Source organism: Saimiri boliviensis, chromosome 1 (assembly GCF_048565385.1).
Source record: "Saimiri boliviensis isolate mSaiBol1 chromosome 1, mSaiBol1.pri, whole genome shotgun sequence".
Taxonomy (NCBI): Eukaryota; Metazoa; Chordata; class Mammalia; order Primates; family Cebidae; genus Saimiri; species Saimiri boliviensis.
In genome coordinates, this window is record NC_133449.1 from 251,697,738 (window position 1) to 251,717,782 (window position 20,045).

Here is a 20,045-nt window from a genome sequence, read left to right on the forward strand (position 1 = left end):
ATTATGAAAATTGTTTTCACCTCACAGATCCCATTAGACGATCTTAGAGAATCTGGGAGAGACACATTTTGTCCTAAAATGTCAGTTTGTCCCAGAACGTTGAAAAAGTACAATGAAAGACAAAACTTGGCAACTGAATTTTATTTGCTTTGATTTATAACACTTGGGTCAAAATAAGCTATAAAAGGTGTTAATTTTTAGCAAAGGTCACTCAATTTGGATGGAATTACTTTCTTGATTTGCTGTTTAATGCTTTCACTTACAATATGAAGAGGTTTTTTTTTTTCCCTCAGAGCCATTACACTGGATGAAAAGTTATTCTTTGCCTTCCTTGTAATCAGCCTAGATAGCTGAGATTCTGTTGGCTTTACCTTGTCTGTTTTTTTTTTTTTTTAAAAAAAAAAAAAAAAAAAAAAAAAAAAAAGACTAAAGGAGGAAAAAAAAATGACGAAAGAGAAAAAGTTCCCTATTAATGAAAGAGCTGTGGTTCTTTACAACCATGTTAATTTCTATCTTGACTTCTAAATGTTTTATTGTCACTTTGACAAATAGTTTCTCTGATACCCATGAAGCCTACACTAATCAAATATTCAACTCTCCTCTGACAACTCCTATTATCTTTTTTTTTTTTTGAGACGGAGTTTCACTCTTGTTACCCAGGCTGGAGTGCAATGATGCGATCTCGGCTCACCGCAACCTCCGCCTCCTGGGTTCAGGCAATTCTCCTGCCTCAGCCTCCTGAGTAGCTGGGATTACAGGCACGTGCCACCACGCCCAGCTAATTTTTTGTATCTTTAGTAGAGACGGGGTTTCACCATGTTGACCAGGATGGTCTCGATCTCTTGACCTCGTGATCCACCCGCCTCGGCCTCCCAAAGTGCTGGGATTACAGGCTTGAGAACTCCGATTATCTTTTTAAGCTCAAATTATAAATTTAGACGATATCTACCTAGAAAACTTTTGAGATTTGTCAGAAAGCCCCAGAAAATAATGTTTATTATTTCACCTTATAAAAGAGTCTAGAAATGATTATGCTTTTTTAGTGTATTACTATTTAAGAGCTGTACAGTAGAGTTGTCAAAACCGAAAAGATTACACTTTCCAAGATTAAAGAGAACAGGTAAAATGTTAATAGAGGTTAAGTATTCCTAATTCGAAAATCCAAAATTCCAAACTTTTTGGGTAGTGACATGATGCTCAAAGGAAATGCTCACTGGAACATTTCAGCATTTTGGATTAGAGATGATCAACTGATAAACATATTGCAGATATTTCCAAAGTTAATAAAAATTGGAAATACTTCCTGTCTCAAGCATTTTGGATAAGGGATACTCAACCTGTTTTTTTTTTTTAATGTATATTTTTTGGGAGTCCCTGGTGATTTGTAAATTCCCCCACCTTCCATAGTATGTTTTTACCCTCAAGAGAAACACTGTTCAAAACTCTATGAAGTAATTATTTAGAGTTTCCCTATATTTATCAAAGTTCTGAAGGTACGCTGCCTGATGCAACAGTATAGTGCTGCTAGTCATAAATCCACTTTTTAAAACGTCTACAACCTTACTGCTTTCCTAACTAGAATCTAGCATCTTCTCCAGTGGTTCTTCCCTAGGATGTATGCCAGACTTACGTATGGCATTTTGTAAAAATATAAATGTCTGGATCCTATTCTACATGTAAGTTCCTGTTTTGTCTTTCATTGGGCTTTTTTGACGTTCTGGAACAAACTGACACTTTATGACAAAGTAAATCTTTCCTGGAGTCTCCAAGATCCTCTAAAGAGATCTCTGAGGTAAAAATACATTTTCATAATTATACTGCTGAATCTATTTACTTTATACTCTTAATATGGAAAATTATGTCTGCCCATTTTCATAAATCAGGTTACTTCTTTGAAAATAGGCTTGATCAGATTTTTTGCCTACTATTTTTTGAATGGCTTTATTATCTTAATTTTGCATGTCACAGAAAAAAATTATCAGTAGCATTATTCTTATTATGAACCCTCCTCAGACCCTCAAAATTTACCAGTTACCAGTAACTAATTTACCATGGTCATTAAATCTGTCATCTTCAGACAGCTTTTGTTTTATTTAGATGCTTGCCAAAGGCTGTGCTGTAACCTATAGATCAGAGTCTGTGTCCTTAAGGAGAGACTCCAAGCCTTGTGAAGAACTATTAATACTTCAGAGAATAGAGTCTTGGGTAGAAGGTTCTAAAGTTAACAGCTCTGACAACTTTTAGACTGTATCACTGGACTGAGGGAGATTTCTAGGACTAGTCCTTCTAGCAAAAGAATCATGCAAGCAGATCCCTAACATATGATGAAATAACAATTACATAAGGACTGAATGAGCTGATTGAGAAAAACTCTGTGGTTATTTGTTTGCAATATTGTTAATATTATTTTAATATTCTATTTTCTGGATATCTGAAGAAGCCATTTTTCCTCTTAAGCTAGCTGTAATCTACACATTTTGTTGACTCTGCCTTTGTAAACTAAAATGAAATAGTCTAAAATCGTACTTCATCTCACATCTCACTGACACCCCATCCCAACCCAAATTCAGGTTTCTTACCTAAGTCTCCTTACTTTTCATGGTAGTGTAGTTATCTTCAGCAGTTAAATAAGAATCTGTCTGCCTCCTTTTACCAAGATATAAGTGGACAAGTTAACTGTGCAACTAAGATCTCACCTGGATTTCATATTTGAAAATGGCATGATAGGTAAGACCAGATACTGTTTTTAAGGAACAAAAGTTGGCTTGCTTTATGGAACCAATGCCTATGAAGGCCAGCTTATATGGAGGTCTGGTGCTTGGCTTACAGGGCTCAGTCTGGGAGATTTTAAGGCCGGCCATCCACTTCCTGACAGGACAGGAACCACAGGAAATCTAGGGGACCTTTAGTAGAGTGAGATTCATTCCAATTTACAGGTATTGCAGGTGAAATCTAGTAGAGAGAGTTTCTGAGACTTAGTTTCCTATCCCTTAGATAGAAAATAATAAAGTATTCTTAAAGTTTGATCTGACATTCCTTGTGAAAACTTCCAGACAAAAGTTAATTTTGTGACTTCAGTAACTGTTAATACTGTACAGTTATAGATTTGCAAAACAAACTGAAGGAGGCCTATATTGTTAATGAACAATCTTGCTGTACCCATGCAAATAAGCAAGGCAAACTTAAGACCAAACTTCTTGTGATCAAGACTAATCCCTGAGATTATTATGGTCATGAGGTAGATATAGGCTATCAGAAAAAATTATAGAAGAATTTGAAGTAAGCAAAAAAGATTACTGTCTAAGCACACTCTTTGTGCCTTCTATAGTCTTTTTCATAACTGTTGCAACTGATAGCAGTGCCAAGGATTCTCAACAAAAATGCAAATAGTTTTCCCCTGAGATTTAATTGATTATTGTATTTGAATAATGACCAGTTTTACATCTATCTGTAAATTTAAATTCAGCATTCCTAATCGCCTAAACCAGAGGTGTCCAATCTTTGGCTTCCCTAGGCCACATTACAAGGAGAATTGTCTTGGGCCACACATAAAATACACTAACACTACCAATAGTTGATGAGCTAAAAAAAAAAAAAAAAAAAAAAAAAAAAAAAAAAAAATCTCATCATGTTTTAAGAAAGGTTACAAATTTACGTTGCACCACAGTCAAAGCTATCCTGGCCTCCATGTGGCCTGTGGGTTGGACAAGCTTAGCCTAAACATATGTATATTCTTTGAATTCTCTTTTTGACTAACTGTAACATCTTACTGGTTCCTTTGGTAAATAAAGAGGTCAATAAATTCTTTCATCCCTGTTGAATTAAAATTATGAAAAAGGCAGTTTGGTTATACTGATGTATTTAAAGGAAATACATTACTATAGCCAAAAATGTATTTGAAAAAAGGAAAAAAATGGCATTATTAAGTGAAAGAGCAGAAAAGCAGATAAATTATATGAACAAAAATGTGTATAATTTGAGGATATACTGGATGGATATTACATGCAAAGTTAAAAAGATACCAACTATGAACCCTAAACCAAAAAAAAAATTTAGCAGCTTAAATAATACAAAATTATATGAATAGTGATCACATATAATACATTAACCTTTTCTCAAGGGCAAACCAGCACTTCTGCAAAACTCTCTCCTTTTGGATTATTTGCAAAATAAACTTTATCCCATAAGCTCATATTTAAAAAAATCTTGGCCAGGCGTGGTGTCTCATGCCCGTAATCCTGGCACTTTGGGAAGCTGAGGTGGGCAAATCACGAGGTCAGGAGATCAAGACCAGCCTGGCCAACATGGTGAGACCCTGTCTCTACTAAACATACAAAAAATTAGCTGGGCATAGTGGCAGGCACCTGTAATCCCAGCTACTCAGGACACTGAGGCAGGAGAATTGCTTGAACCCGGGAGGCAAAGGTTGCAGTGAGCTGCCATTATACCACTGCACTCTAGCCCTGGAGACAGAGTGAGATTCAATCTCAAAAAAATAAAATAAAAATAAAATCTTAAGGTGACTATATTAGAAATATGTTCTAACTTCAGCAAAACCATATAGTGCTCCTTTTTTTCTGCATTAGCAGCTTTAATTTATAGTGGGCAAGTTATCTGACCTCCCTGTATTTGTTTCTTCATCCCTAAAATGGGGATCATGACAAAATCTACTTCATAAGGTTGTTTCGGGAATTAAATGAGCTAACACATGTAGAATAATCAGAACCGTATGTGGCCCATAGCTATTATTATCTTTATATGCTGATAGTATATATTAAGAAACATTTGGTGAAGCCAACTAATAAAATTTCTCAAACTCAAGATAAGTATTTGGTTTTAAAAGTTCTCATAAAACTCAGCATAAACTAAAGACCAGAAGCCTGTAAGTCCTTTTTAAGTCACCTTTCCATTTTTTCCTTTTTGCTCATTATTGGAAATTAGCTGATGTGCCGTCTTCACACTCCTCCGTCTCAACACTGACATTCAAGATGAAACAGAAGTACTAAAATGGAGGGTGTAGATGGGGAAAGTGTAACATATAAGTAGACCTAGACTGTGAGGTAATAAGAAGGTATTAAAATGAAGGTATTTAAAATATTTGTTTCCAGTCTCAAAATAAGGCTATCTTAAACAACCAAATTAAAAAAACCATGACTTCAAAAATAAAAATTGGGCCAGGCATGGCAGCTTACACCTGTAATCTCAGCACTTTGGGAGGCCAAGGTAGGTAGATCACTTGAGCCCAGGAGTTCAAGACCAGCCTGGGCACCATGGTGAAAACCCCATCTCTACAAAACCTAAAAAATTAGCTGGACATGGTGGTACACACCTGTGGTGCCAGCTACTCAGGAGACTTACATGGGAGGATTCCTTGGGCCTGGGAGGTTGAGGCTGAGTATCTGTGGTCATGCTACTGCACTCCAGCCTTAGTGATAAAGCAAGGCCCTGTCTCAAAAAAAATAATAAAAAAAATAAAAATTGGGGCCCGGTGCGGTGGCTCACGCCTGTAATCCTAGCACTTTGGGAGGCCGAGGTGGGTGGATCACCTGAGGTCAGGAGTTCAAGACCAGCCTGGCCATCATGGTGAAGCCCCATCTTAAAAAAAAAAAAAATTGGGGTGAGTATGGTGGCTCATGGCTGTAACCTCAGCACTTTGGGAGGACAAGATGGAGGACTGAGGCCAACAGTTCAAGACCAGCCTGGTTACTAGTGAGAAACCTATCTCTACATACATACGTGCATACATACATACATGAGCAAGCCAGCCAGCCAACCAGCCAGGCATGGTGGCACATTCCTATAGTCCTAGCTACTTGGAAAGCTGAGGTGGGAGGACTGCTTGAGGCCAGGAGTTTGAGGCTGCAGTGAGCTATAACTACACAATTATATTTCAAGTCAGGTAACAAAGTGAGACCTTGCCTTTAAAAAAATAATAAAATAAAAATAAAAATTGATTGGGGCGGGGTAGAGAAGAAAAAGATTTCCCACAGATACTGTGAAGGAATAGAACTAGATCTTAAGTCCCTTTTAGCTTTAAAATTATTCGAACCTATGAACTTGGAAAGCCTTAGGAAGCAAGAACTAGGAACCATAAACAAAAACAATCTGCTTTTGATGGAGTAATAGTGTGATATAAATATGCATCACTATAAAGCCTTTCTAGTTTTGTAAAACAAAAAATAGATATACTTCTGCTGGAATCAAGTCTCAAATCCTTCCTATTTTCAAACTTCAGGGAGGAGAAAGGACCATATTTTTATATAATTTACACAGAAAACTGAATGATAAAATTTCTTATAAAAGAGCCTTAGAGAAAGAACAATTAAACATATTAAACATTAAAAGAGAACAATTAAAACAAACTTATAATTCTTTAGTAATATTTAAAAATCATTCATTAAAAAAAGTTGAAATCATGACCAAAAAGTATCAATGTAAGATACCTATGTTTCGTAGAATTTCAACAAGTTTTTCTCTTTTTGAGAACTGGCCAACTTGGAGAATGGTCTGCTGAACATCTCTACATGCTCCACCCACTTGTCCAACAGCAACAAACAAATAATTCGACCTTAAAAACTCTGCAGCCAACCTTGAAAAACGAAAGATTATTCTTTAACTTATCCTCCTCTTCATTAGTATTCATAGTATCCACTGAATTCATGCAGGTGTTATCTCAATATTAATCAGACAGCAGATAACAGCTATAATAAGATGGTTGGTTACTTGGATCACCCCAGTAATATTTTGAAAGACCAGCATAAAATATTACCCTTTTGCAATATATTTAACTACTAGTTTGTCAAAGTATGGATACTGTAATTTCAAGTGGATTTGCTATCCATGTAAACCTATATAAAATATGTGTATAACCCTAATAAAAAGCATGAACTAAAAGAAATAAATTGCAACAAGCAGGAATTATTTTTTAGTAAAAACTGAAATTTAAGCCTCAGGCACAAATTCTATTCTCCACTCATTGCTTTTATTAATACTATTATTAGTTGTTTTCTGAAAATATTACCTGTTAAATTATTCTACTTCAAATGAATGATTTCAAACAAACCAGATCTTAGGTCAGTGCTCTGTCATGACACTATACAGAAAGTAGTATCTGTATAGCACAATTGGGCAAAACAAGTGAGATGAGACAAAAGGCCCAGCGACATAGTGGAATCAAGATAGGTGTGCCTGCCCCAAAGGTTATCAATATCTTGACACACAGTTAATTCACTATCAGCATGCAACTGAGAAGTCTTGCTTTAGATCACATACAAACATGGCTGCTAATTAGACAGTTACCAAAGCAGATGGTGGGAATGCCAATACCACATCTCCAATTGAAGATACTATTCAATTGTTAAGAAATACTTGTTTTATGTACCACTAAGAAAGAAAATTATCCTGCAAATTGACCTAGCGCTATCTTATGAGTTATATTTTTCCCCAATAAAGAACTCTTGCTAACTTTACACAAAGATTTATCATATAAAATTAAATCAATAGCCAGCACCACTATTCAAAGGCTTGTGAAACATTTGATATACTAGCACAAGATCCCATATAACGTTCTATCAAACCAGGAGACCAACTTTAAGGCAAAAGAGGTGTTGGGATAGGCCCGCTACCATAGGATTCACGAGTAATATATACTGTACCACTCAGAAGCTGCCAACCTGAGAGAATTTTGGAATAGTCTGCAAAAAGGACAGTTCAAGAGCCAGTTTTAAGGCAACTCTTTAAGAAAATAGGGCATCACCTGGCACAGTGGCTCACACCTGTAATCCCAGCACTTTGGGAGGCTGAGGCAGGTGGATCATGAGGTCAAGCGATCAAGACCATCTTGGTCAACATGGTGAAACTCCGACTCTACTAAAAATACAAAAAATTAGCTGGGCATGGTGGCACGTGCCTGTAATCCCAGCTCAGGAGGCTGAGGCAGGAGAATTGCCTGAACCCAGGAGGCAGAGGTTGCAGTGAGCCGAGATCGTGCCATTGCACTCCAGCCTGGGTAATGAGCGAAACTCCATCTCAAAAAAAAAAAAAAAAAAAAGAAGATCATCCAACACGACACAGTAATTTTTCAAATCAAAGATCTATATATGGTACATGACTCTGGAAATCCAGGAGAGCAAGCAATACTGGCTCACCTAGCATTACTTCCAATGACCCACTTGGGAAATCTATACTTCCCAGCCCTTCCTGTCCTCCAACTTTATGTTCTAGAGGTTTTGAGGTCTTGGTTCCCAAAAAGAAAACAGTTCCACTAGAGAAAACAGCAAGAGTCCTGCTGAATTACAGATGGTCCCTAACTTAAACAGGGTTACATCCCAGTAAACCTATTGTAAGTCCAAAATATCTTAAGTCAAAAACGCAATTAATACCTATGATAAACCATCATAAAGTCGAAAAACCTTAAAATTCTACGTTGAACCATTGGACCATCTGTATAAGCTTCTGCTGTTGCCTGGGTACTTCTGGCTCCTTGAGACAAGGGGCTGGCAGGAAAGAGTCACCATTCCAGTAGGGATGTGTTACCTTAATCTCTGAATTCACTAGACCACATGGTATAACATGATCCTCAAATATCTGCCAATAATTGGTATATGAATTTTCTACCAAAGGCCCAGTTCTCCCAAATTCTATACATTTAGGTTCGAAAAGATGGCGCAACAATAAAAACAACTCCATTTAGTAAGCACTTATTAAACCCTAGCTAGGTTCTAATGCTACCCACCCTCCCCAACACACAGTCGCTCTCTTTTTTAAAAAGATGTGATGTTAATCCAAAGCCAGGAATAAAGGTAAGAAACAATGGAAAATGTGGTAAACATTTTAGAAATACATCTATTTTTGTAAACTATCTATGTTAAAATATTAAAGACAAATCTCTAAAAATAGAATATTCACATTGCTTCCACTTTGAAAAAAGTATGTATATAACCAAATTATTTTTAAGAAAAAAACTTAACCTCTGAATTTCCTCTGGAAAAGTTGCACTGAACATAAGGGTTTGGCGCTGTTCCTTTGATGGCATTCCTGGGCAAGAAATTAACTTCTTCATTTCTGGTCCAAACCCCATATCCAACATGCGATCAGCTTCATCCAAAACTAAATATTTGATCTGTTTGAGACCAATCTTGAAAGATATTTTCAAAGGTAAAACAGAAAATTCATATTAGTTTATATTAAACTACTCTCCACAATTGCAACTGTTAAAATACTGTTAAGAACAAAGTCTAGAAATCAGTGTATAAAATGAGAATTGTTATGCTTAGATAAAATTACTGTATATTTCAGTTCAATTTTGTTATAAAGTATTTAAGTCTAAAATAAACCAAAAATCTAGATCAACACTGTGCAATAAAACTTTCTGCAATTACTTAAAAGTTCTATTATCTGCACTGTTTAACATGTTGGTCACTAGCCAAAGGTAGCTAGCTATTACACACTTGAAATATGGCTACTGTGACTGTGGAACTGAATTTTTAATTTTATCATTCTTTAAAATTGCTACACATAACTAGTGGTTACTGTGTTGGACAGTACAGATCTAGATTATATTATTTGATAAAGTTAGACTCTAATGTAAGAAAATATCCTAACAGCATGACATATTCTAATATTTTCTAACTGGTAAAATTTTTTCTAACCTCTTCAAATCCTTAGTAAATTCTTCATTCTCGAATCACTCAGAACAATCAGGAAGCTTCTCTTACCTTTGCATGAACATCTATTACTATAAATAGAAGAACACACTTGCAAAGTGGATTTGGTACCACTATGAAGATGTTTAGCAAGAAAGTAAGGGTCATTTTAAAAAGTATACTAAGAAAGGTGCATTTATGCAGAAATAACTTTTTTTTTCTTTCAGTAGCCCAGAGAGATTAAAGAGACTCAACTCAGAAGGACCCTTTGAAAAGTTTTTAAAAAGCAAATCCGGGCTGGGCAAGGTGGCTCACACCTGTAATCCCAGCACTTTGGGAGGTTGAGGCAGGTGGATCACCTGAGGGTTAGGAGTTTGAGATCAGCCCTGCCAACATGGAGAAACCCCATCTCTACTAAAAATACAAAAAAAAATTAGCTGGGAGTATATGCCTGTAATCCCAGCTACTCAGGAAGCTGAGGCAGAAGAATTGCTTGAACCCAGGAGGCAGAGATTGCAGTGAGCCGAGATCACACCATTGCACTCCAGCCTGAGTGACAAGAGTGAAACTCCATCTCAAAAATAAAATAAAAAGCAAGTCTGGTTCATTAAGGTGAATTGAAAGTACTGATTTAGAGATGTAAAAATATGGTATATGAATTTTTAAATAAGCACATGGCCCTAAAATCTTTTTAGATTTAGAAAATTAACAATCCTGGTTGATATCACTCCCATGCTTACACAGGAGATAGAATTATTGATGTCACAATGGGTTCCTTACAGGAGAAAACTATTTCCCCAAGACGTGTATGAAATCAGATAAAAACTTATTAACTGCATTTTTACCCCAGCATAGTCGGATATAGAATATGTAATTCTGGAATCAGACCCAGATTATAACATTAGCTCTATACTTCCTAGAGCTAACTGAGGGATTTTTAAAAGAAATTACATAATCTAATTGAGTTTGTTTTCCCAAGTATAAAATAGAAAACACTATTCCTGTGGAGATTATCTTGAGAATTATATAAGAACGAATTCAAAGAATGTGATGGAGGCTAACACATAAATGGTGCTCTAGTAAATACATCTGTCTTTACCTCATTCTTTCCTTTTCCCATATCAAAAATAAGTATCAATCTCACAACTTTGTTAATCCTCTAAGGCATACCTTTTCTTTGCCTATGATATCCATCAGTCTTCCAGGAGTAGCACATAATATATTACAGCCTTGTACTATTTGTCGAATTGAATGCCCCAGCTGGGTTCCCCCATATATAACAACAGCTCTTATGCAAGTCCTATTAAGAAGAAAACTAAATGTCATTTTCTAGTTACTTAAAAAACTAGGCATCTGTTTCTAACAAGATATAAAACAAAACCCAAAAAGAAAGAAAACACATTCAACTATCTAAAAAATATTAAATTCTGGCCAGGCATGCCTGTAATACCAACCAGTACCTTGGGGAGGCTGAGGCAGGTCGATCACCTGAGGTCAGGAGTTAGACCAGCCTGGTCAACATGGTGAAATCCTGTCTCTACTAAAAATATAAAAAATTGGCCAGGCGTGGTAGCATGCACCTGTAATATCAGCTACTTTGGTGGCTGAGGCAGGAGAATCACTTGAACCCAAGAGGCGGAGGTTGCAGTGACGGAGATCCCAACACTGTACTCTGGCCTGGGCAACACAGCGAGTCTCTATCTTTAAAAAAAAAAAAAAAAAAAAAAAAAAAAAAAAAAAAAGTGATCTTTTACTTCATTTTTTAAAAAAATTTCAATAGTTTTGGGGGAACAGGTGGTGTCTGGTTATATGGATAAGTTCAGAGATCTTTTACTTTATTTAAAAGACTGAAAGCAATACAGTACATAAGGATTAGCAAGATATAAACACTGAAATACACAATCCACATGTTTTACCAAAAGATCAGGTTTGATATTAAAGTGATTTTAACAAGCATGGTAAAAGATGAAATCACCTGTGGTGGTTTTAACATACATATACAAATTCTTTGATATATTCCTTCCTTCAAATATGGATTCTACCTTCCCCCTTCAGTGTGGGCAAGGCTGGCCACATGATTGTTCAACCTGCCCAGTCACACAGGGTCCCAAGTTCAGAAGAACCCTGTGCTTCATTTAATGCTCTGCTGTTGCTGCCTTGAAATTGGTAATAATTGTACAACAAGGACCCTGCACTTACAATTTTGCACTAGTTCCAATAAATTACAATAGCCACTCCTGAGTGGGGTCAAAATTAATGACTTGCTTCTTTCAAAGAGAATGCGGCAGGATGACAATGTGTTACTTTTGGGATTATTTCATAAAAGCTATTACAGCCTCCTCTTTGTTCTTACTGATCACTCAATCTAGGGTAGCCAGTGCCATTTAATGGATAATTATGCATCCCTATGGAAAGATCCAGTGAAGATTCAGATGACTGCAATCCTGGCTGTCATCTTGTCTACAATCTCATAAAAGACTCTTAATTCAGAAAAGACCCAACTAAGCCAAGCTGTTCCCCAATTCCTAAGTCCCCAAAATGGTGAGATAGTAAATGTTTATTACTGTAAGCAACTATCTTTTTTTTTTTTTTTTTTTTTTTTGAGACGGAGTTTCGCTCTTGTTGCCCAGGCTGGAGTGCAATGGCACGATCTCAGCTCACCGCAACCTCCGCCTCCTGGGTTCAGGCAATTCTCCTGCCTCAGCCTCCTGAGTAGCTGGGATTACAGGCACATGCCACCATGCCCAGCTAATTTTTAGTTTTTTTAGTAGAGACGGGGTTTCACCATGTTGACCAGGATGGTCTCGATCTCTTGACCTCGTGATCCACCCGCTTCGGCCTCCCAAAGTGCTGGGATTACAGGCTTGAGCCACCGCTCCCGGCCAGCAGCTATCTTTTAAGGGAATTTGTTAATCAGCAATAACTAACTGTTGGCAAAGGGTATATTGAAATTGGACTTCTGATACACTGCAGGTACAAACATACATTAATTGCAAGCTTTAAAATAAGTTCCTGCTCTTTAACATTAAAATTGATAAAACTCTAATTTAAAAAAAAATACTTAAAACAGAAGATTTTTTTTGAGTCAGGGTCTCACTCTCACCTAGGCTGGAGTGCAGTGGCACAATCACAGCTCACTGCAGCCTTGACCTCCCAGGCTCAGGTAATCCTCCCATCTCTCGGGCTCCTGAGTAGCTGGGACTACAGGGGTGCACCACCACACCTGGCTAATTTTTTTTTTTTTTTTGTAGAAATGGGTTTTTGCCATGTTTCCCAGGCTGGTCTCAAACTCTCTATCTTGGCCACCCAAAATACTAGGATTACAGGTGTGAGCCACCATATCCAGCCAAAACAGAAAAACTATGTAGCAAGATGTACACTGCAATTTTGTTTACTATAGCCCCATGTTAAAAAGAACCTAAATGCCTCGGAATAGAGAAATAAAATGTATCCACATGGGCAATTTTAAAGCCATTAAAAATCAGGTCTTATTATGCAATACACATTTTCTGTATTATAAAGTTATATGTAAAAGAATGTAAAATTATTAGAATACCCTAAGTTCTTTTTTAAATATACATTAAAAACTACCAAGAAATAACACCAGTATGTTCACTATTTTCCACTTCCAGTACTACTGTTTTTTAAATTAAAATTTTACTTTTTTAGAGACAGGGTCTCTCCCTGAGTGTGGTGCTGCAATCACAGCTTACTGCAGCCTCAAACTCCTGGACTCAAGCAATCCTGCCTCAATCTCCTAGGACAACAGGTGTGCACCACCATGTGCTGGATAGTTACTTTATTTTTTGTAGAGACGTGGTCTCACCATGTTACCCTGGCCTCAAGCAGTTCTCCTGCCTGGGCCTCACAAAGCACTGGGATTATAGACATGAGCCACCAAGTCCAACCTATTAACCTAATTTTTAATAAGCCTATTTCTTTTTAAAGATAAAAAGGATTCCATAAAAGGATAATGAAAAAAATATACCTTAATGCTAAAAATTACAAGAGTGCAATTATTACTAAGTACTTTCCAAAAGTGAGAGGAAGAAATCGTCTCTAAAGATAAAACTATTTTGTGAGTAGCATTCTGATGTACTTACCCAAAAGAAAATTTTCTGGCTTCCAAATAAATCTGGTTGACCAATTCTCGAGTCGGTGCTACAATAATACACTCTGGTTCCTGCAACTCTTTAAAACGACTGGCAGTTACTCCATCACGCATCATATGAGCCAAAATTGGTAGGAGAAAAGCCGCCTAGAAGTTAAGTTGCCTAGGTTACAAATTTATAGTGCATCACTTTTATCCCTATGGAAAGCTAATCCTCATGTCCTTATGGCCTTTAGACTCTACTTCCATCTTACTGGTAAATTTAAGATGAGAAACAACAACAACTTTCACTTTAATGTGTTCTTAACATTTAGGTCTTTATGCTCATATTATACAATATAAAATTGGATAAAATTAATTTATCCTATCACATTTTTAGTGTATTTTTAAAAGCATACCCATGAATTCTAAATAGATCAATATCACTGGCCTATTTGTAGAGGAAAATAATAGATGTAATTGCTGCAAATCATTAGAGTGAGCCATTACTCTAAGTTAGTCCTTCTGAGGTCATAATAAAATTATCTCTCAGAATGGATGACAAAAATGGTCCACAGAGTAAAATCTTGGAAATCATCATTTATGTTACTGAACACATTACCCTTACTGAAGTTACATCTGGCAACTGAAATTCTGTGCTATACTTTTCTCATTTAAGCAAGTAAAGACACTTGCTAAAATCCACCTCCAAAACCATGTTTAACACTCTCATCAGCTGCTATACAATACCTATTTTTCCCTACAATTCTATTACATAGGGTGATTAAAACTAAAATAGTATGACCTCATGGACTCTATGACCTTAGAAATAATAGTCTCATCTCAGAGTCTTAATTAACAAACAAATCTCCCAGATTAGTCCTAAAACCAACCTGGTCTCATCAGACTTCCTTTTATAATTAGCATAACCTGAGGTCACTTAATACTAAGGAATCACGTACAATGCATGTAACTTTCTCATTCTTTATCTTTTGACTCCAAGAGAATACCGGCTATATTACAGAAATTACTTTCTCCCTCTTTTACTGTTTTATAATCTCTGCTTTGATTTTTCAGTCACTTTGTTTTAGATACTACCATGTTTCAGAAAGAGCTGCATACTTAGATTAAACATCTATGGACTGCAACACTACCCTAGAAATAGTTCAGAATTCTTTCTTCAGAAGTACACAAATCCTAGTAAAAATCAGAAGCAAAACCATCAATAATTATTACAGGTCACTGAAATAATCTACAAACCTTCTACTCAAAAGAAGAAACTCAAGTTACTTAGGAAGAATCAAAGCTCAAAAAACCTAACAGTTTGGACATGTGGGAAAGACTTACAGTCTTCCCAGATCCTGTCTGAGCACAAGCCATCAAATCTCGTCCTGCAAGTATGATAGGAATACTGTATTTTTGCACAGGAGTAAGCTTAGTATAACCAGCTTTAGCAATGTTGTTACTCAGTGTCTGACAGAGATTAGCTTCTTCAAAAGTCTGGAAAAAAAAAAAAAGCAAAGCAGTGATTACATTCTATATATCATATGCAGATCATTTATAAACATATTTCATTCAAGCTAGTTTCAAGTTCTGTTAGTTCTACTTTATATACTACTTTACTAACATGCCTCCATTCAAAAGTAAATATTCAAAGCCTGTATATTATAATATGATTTGACAGAATCAGGAAGTATCTCCCACAAACAGCAGTTTTAAAAACATTTTTTCTGCCCCCTTGAAACCTATGAGATATGAAGAACTCTGCTCAGTAATGGGTTGTTCTAAATATAATTATCAACAGGAGACAGAGGGCTCCCCCTCAGAAAAAGTACTGCCCTAAGACATACTTTCTCACAATCTTGGGGAAACACCTTGACTCTCTAGGAAAAAAAATTTTTTTTTTTAATAAAATTCTCATCCTGGTATGGTGAGTGGGGATGAAATCCATTAATCTCTTTTAACATAGCAATCTGTAGACAGTAAGACATCATTCTAAATTTTCAACCTAAGACCTTACATACGAAAGGTGAAATCTGTGTATTGGTATCAGATTTAAAAACTGTATCATGTATTTTAAAAGCAAAGTTTGCTACACAGCTAATACAGAAATAATTAATACACTGACCAGAATTGCTGGTGGTGCATCATGTCCAGACACTTCCACAAGAATAGTGTCGTATTTGTCAAAGTTTATGCCTGTCTGATAATGTGCAAAGATGGAGTCCTCATCCTCAGGTGGAGGAGGGGGTATGTAGGTCACTTTTGGTCCTTGAAATTTAAATTAAAAATATAATGCAAGTTACAGAGACTAAAAGAAAAAATAAGAGAAAATAGACAAAAATTGACAAGATCAAATCTTAAATACTATGGAACTTCTCATTGCTTACCTTTTAAAGTTTTCACTATTCAAATTTTTAAAAGATAACTTTGTTTTTAAGTAAAATACTTAGGCATTGTTATTAAAACACAATATACTTCCATGTGAGTCACACAAATGTTCATATACCTTGAGTATCACCACTTTCTCCTCCTTCTGCTTCTGACTTCCAAGAATCTTAAAGAGGATCAAATAAGAAAGAGATATATGTTTTTTTTTTTTAATTGAAGGGTAAAAGAACCCTCACTACAAAAATCAAATACCTTGTTTAAGGAAAACTTACTCTTTCCAGAGCCTGTTATTACTTCTTCATTTAAACCTTTGTAACCACCTATTAAAGAAATTCATAAATGACAATCAGTCAAGATGCAAGGCTATGCACATCTTTATTTTCACTGCTTGTCTTCAAAGAGAACAAGTTCTTAAAAAAAAAAAGCCTTTAAATTCTCTTCTTACAAATACTTGAGACAATTAAGACAAATAGAATCTTGTACATTTTTAGTTTCTGTAATATTCAAAATAATTTTATGTAGATGAGACTATTATATATTACATTTTGTTTAAGCCATTATATTTCTTCCCTAATCAGCAAAGGAATGTATTTTCTAAAGAACATGTGTTGGGGGGGGTGCCCCAAGACCATCCCCAATTCAGTAATTGCTAGAAGGAGTCACCAGATTCAGAATTATGGTCATACACATGGTTATAATTTATTAGAGGAAAAACTAGGGAGCACAATCAGCAGGAAAAAAAGGTGCATGGGCAAAACCCAGAGAAAACCAGGCACAAGTTTCCATATATCTTCTACTGCAGTCACACAGGATGTGCTTAGTTCTGCCGGCAATGAGCTGTGACAACACATGTAAAATCTACCAGAGAGATTATTAGAGACTCAGAAGCTCATTAGAGACTCAGTACCCAGGGTTTTTAGTAGGGGCTAATATTGTACTCACCTTCTGCCTGGCACATACCAAATTCCAGACGCCCAGAAGCAAAGCAAATATTCAGCAAAAAAAACACAATGCACAAATGGTTTAGGCACAATGAGTTACTTTAACCAATTAGGGTGGTGGGAACCCGTCCCAAATCCAAGTTTTCAGATGCTAGTTGTGATGATTAATTTGTGGTGTCAATTTGACCAGATTAAGGGATACCCAGGTAGCTGATAAAGCATTATTTCTGGGTATGTCTGGGAGGGTATTTTAAAAGAGACTGGCATTTGTATCCGTGGACAGAATAAGAAGATCCACCCTCATCCAGAGTGGGCAGGCATCATCCAATAGGCTGAAGGCCAGATAAAACAAAAAGGCAGAAGAAAGGCAAATTTTCTCTCTCTTTTGGAACTGGGACACTTCTCTTGTTCTTGGACATCAGAACTCCAGGTTCTCTGGCCTTTGGACTCAGGACTTGTACTAGGCAAGCTCCCGCCCCCTGACTCCGCCCCACCAAGAGGTTCTCAGGTGTTTGGCTTTTAATGGAGAGTTACACTATCAACTTCCCTGGTTCCTTTGGACTTGGACTGAAGCACACTACTGGTTTCCCTAGTTCTTACCTTGCAGACAGCCTATCATAGGACTTTCTCAGCTTTCATAATCTCATGAGCCAATTCCCCTAATTAGTCCCCTCTCATCCATCCATCCATTCATCCATCCACCCACCCACCCACCCACCTATCCATCCATCCATCTATCTCCTCCCTCCCTCCTTTTGATCTATCTCTATGGAGAACCCTAACTAATATACACTAGCCAAGGAACAGCCTTTTAAGTAAGATTTTCAATTTCATTTACTGATGAATTTTCAATGAACAATCAAGCCTGTTAACCACTTTCTATGTACTACCTTTCTGATTTTTAGATAACAAGTCATCTATTATGCTACTTTTAGGTACTATGACTGCATTCGATTCAAAAGCTAATTAAATATAACACTTTTTCCATATCAAGTCTCTAATTTCCTTATCCTGTATATCCACAGGTCTTGAAATCCTCCTTCACATAGGCTATGAATATTTGTGGAAGATTTGGTTTAGCTACTCTTTAATAAACTTTTTCTATATAGAAGAATCCAGGTATCAGCAGGGGTAGGGGGACTGTCACTTTGAATTATCTTGGACTAACAATGATTACTGAGAATCTTCCAAATACATCACCCAAGCTTCATTGGTTTACTAGTCTGGAAAGCATTTTAACATTTATATGACACTGAAGTATTTACACTTCAAAAAAACTTTACGGTCAGAGGCAGTGGCTCATGCCTGTAATTGCAGCACTTTGGGAGGCCAAGATGGGCAGATCACCTGAGGTCAGGAGTTTGAGACCAGCCTGGCCAATGTGGTGAAACACTGTCTCTACTAAAAATACAAAAATTAGCCAGGTGTGGTGGCCAGCGCCTGTAATTCCAGATACTAGGGAGGCTGAGGCAGGATAATGGCTTGAACACGGGAGGTGGAGGTTGCAATGAGCCAAGATCATGCCACTGCATTCCAGCCTGGGCAACAGAGCAAGACTCTGCCTCAAAAAAAAAAAAAAAAAAAGAAAGAAAGAAAAAGAAAAAACTTTTAAGAGTAAAAAATTATATGTATTGAGCTAACTTTATCCTTTAGACCAAATCAAATTACTATTCCATAAGAAAAAGCATAGTTTTAATAAGGATTTATACATATATCTCAGTCTTTAACTTCTACACAGCATCCCATTTTGTGATTATTATTAAACAGTTGTTTTTAGTTTATTTTTTTTTTGAGATGAAATCTCACTCTGTCACCCAGCTGGAGTGCAATGGCTCAATCTCGGCTCACTGCAACCTCTACCTCCTGGGTTCAAGCGATTCTCCTGCCTCAGCCTCTTGTGTAGCTGGGACTACAGGTGATGTCCAACTATTTTTTGTATTTTTAGTAGAGACAGGATTTCTGCATGTTGGCTGGGATGGTCTCCATCTCTAGACCTCATGATCTGCCCACCTCAGCCTCCTGAAGTGCTGGGATTACAGGCATGAGCCACCACGTCTGGCCATAAACAGTTTCTTATTGATGAATTTCAGGTTATTTTCAGTTTTCATTTATGATAAATGATGTCTCAGTGAACATCCTTGTACATGTATTTGCAAATACATCTACAGTATATAATTCCTATAACAGAACTGCTGGATTAGAGAGGCAATAACCTGGAGGTTATTAAGGAAAACTCTAAAACAGGCTGTGTAAATTTATGCTCCTCAGTGCGTAAAAACAGTAAGTTACCTTTAACTTTAAAAATTAAATTTGTTGCCAACTACTGATGTACAGAAAAAAAATAAATTTGGATTACAATGATTTTAACTTCTTTCAGATAAACAAAAGAAGAACTTACCTCGTCCACTTCCACTGCCACTTCTGCTTTGAGAAGTATCACCATTACCTGGTAAGGCGTTGTTTTACAGATTATTTAGATCAAACACAGCTGCTCCTCAAACACACAAACTGTATGGTTATTTCTATTCAACAAAGAGTTAATACTTAGGAATCCTAGTCCCCTCACCCATCCATCTCCTAATTCTGGATCCAGCTTTGTGGGTTTTTTTTGTTGTTGTTGTTTTTTGTTTGTTTTGACACAGAGTCTTACTCCGTCACCCAGGCTGGAGAGCAGTGGTGTGATCTTGGCTCGCTGCAACCTCCACCTTCTGGGTTCAAGCAATTATTGTGCCTCAGGCACCTGAGTAGCTGGAACTACAGGCGCACACCACCGTGCCAAGCTAATTTTTGTATTTTTAGTAGAGATGGAGTTTCACCATGTTAGCCAGGCTAGTCTCGAACTCTTGGCCTCAAGTGATCCACCTGCCTCGGCCTCCCAAAGTGCTGGGATTACAGGTGTAAGCCACCATGCCCAGTCTCTAGGTTTAACTTTAACCTTAACCTCATTTGAACATTTTTCATCAATTGTGTTTTCATTTT

At 36.8% G+C, this 20,045-nt stretch overlaps 1 protein-coding gene across 3 annotated transcripts in view; it reads right to left on the reverse strand.

Moving 5' to 3' along the window:
- The window catches only part of DDX4 (DEAD-box helicase 4), a 71,053-nt gene that overhangs the window by 9,977 nt on the left and 41,031 nt on the right, over nt 1–20,045 (reverse strand). For all 3 annotated transcript variants that reach the window (XM_074392955.1, XM_074392960.1, XM_003925844.4), the window contains 9 exons: nt 19,465–19,512; nt 16,398–16,445; nt 16,244–16,291; nt 15,863–16,005; nt 15,082–15,234; nt 13,748–13,902; nt 10,815–10,944; nt 8,970–9,136; nt 6,444–6,589 (listed from right to left, as the gene is read on the reverse strand). In XM_074392955.1, coding sequence (XP_074249056.1) covers nt 6,444–6,589; nt 8,970–9,136; nt 10,815–10,944; nt 13,748–13,902; nt 15,082–15,234; nt 15,863–16,005; nt 16,244–16,291; nt 16,398–16,445; nt 19,465–19,512 — 1,038 coding nt within the window. The remainder of the gene's footprint in view (nt 1–6,443; nt 6,590–8,969; nt 9,137–10,814; nt 10,945–13,747; nt 13,903–15,081; nt 15,235–15,862; nt 16,006–16,243; nt 16,292–16,397; nt 16,446–19,464; nt 19,513–20,045) is intronic.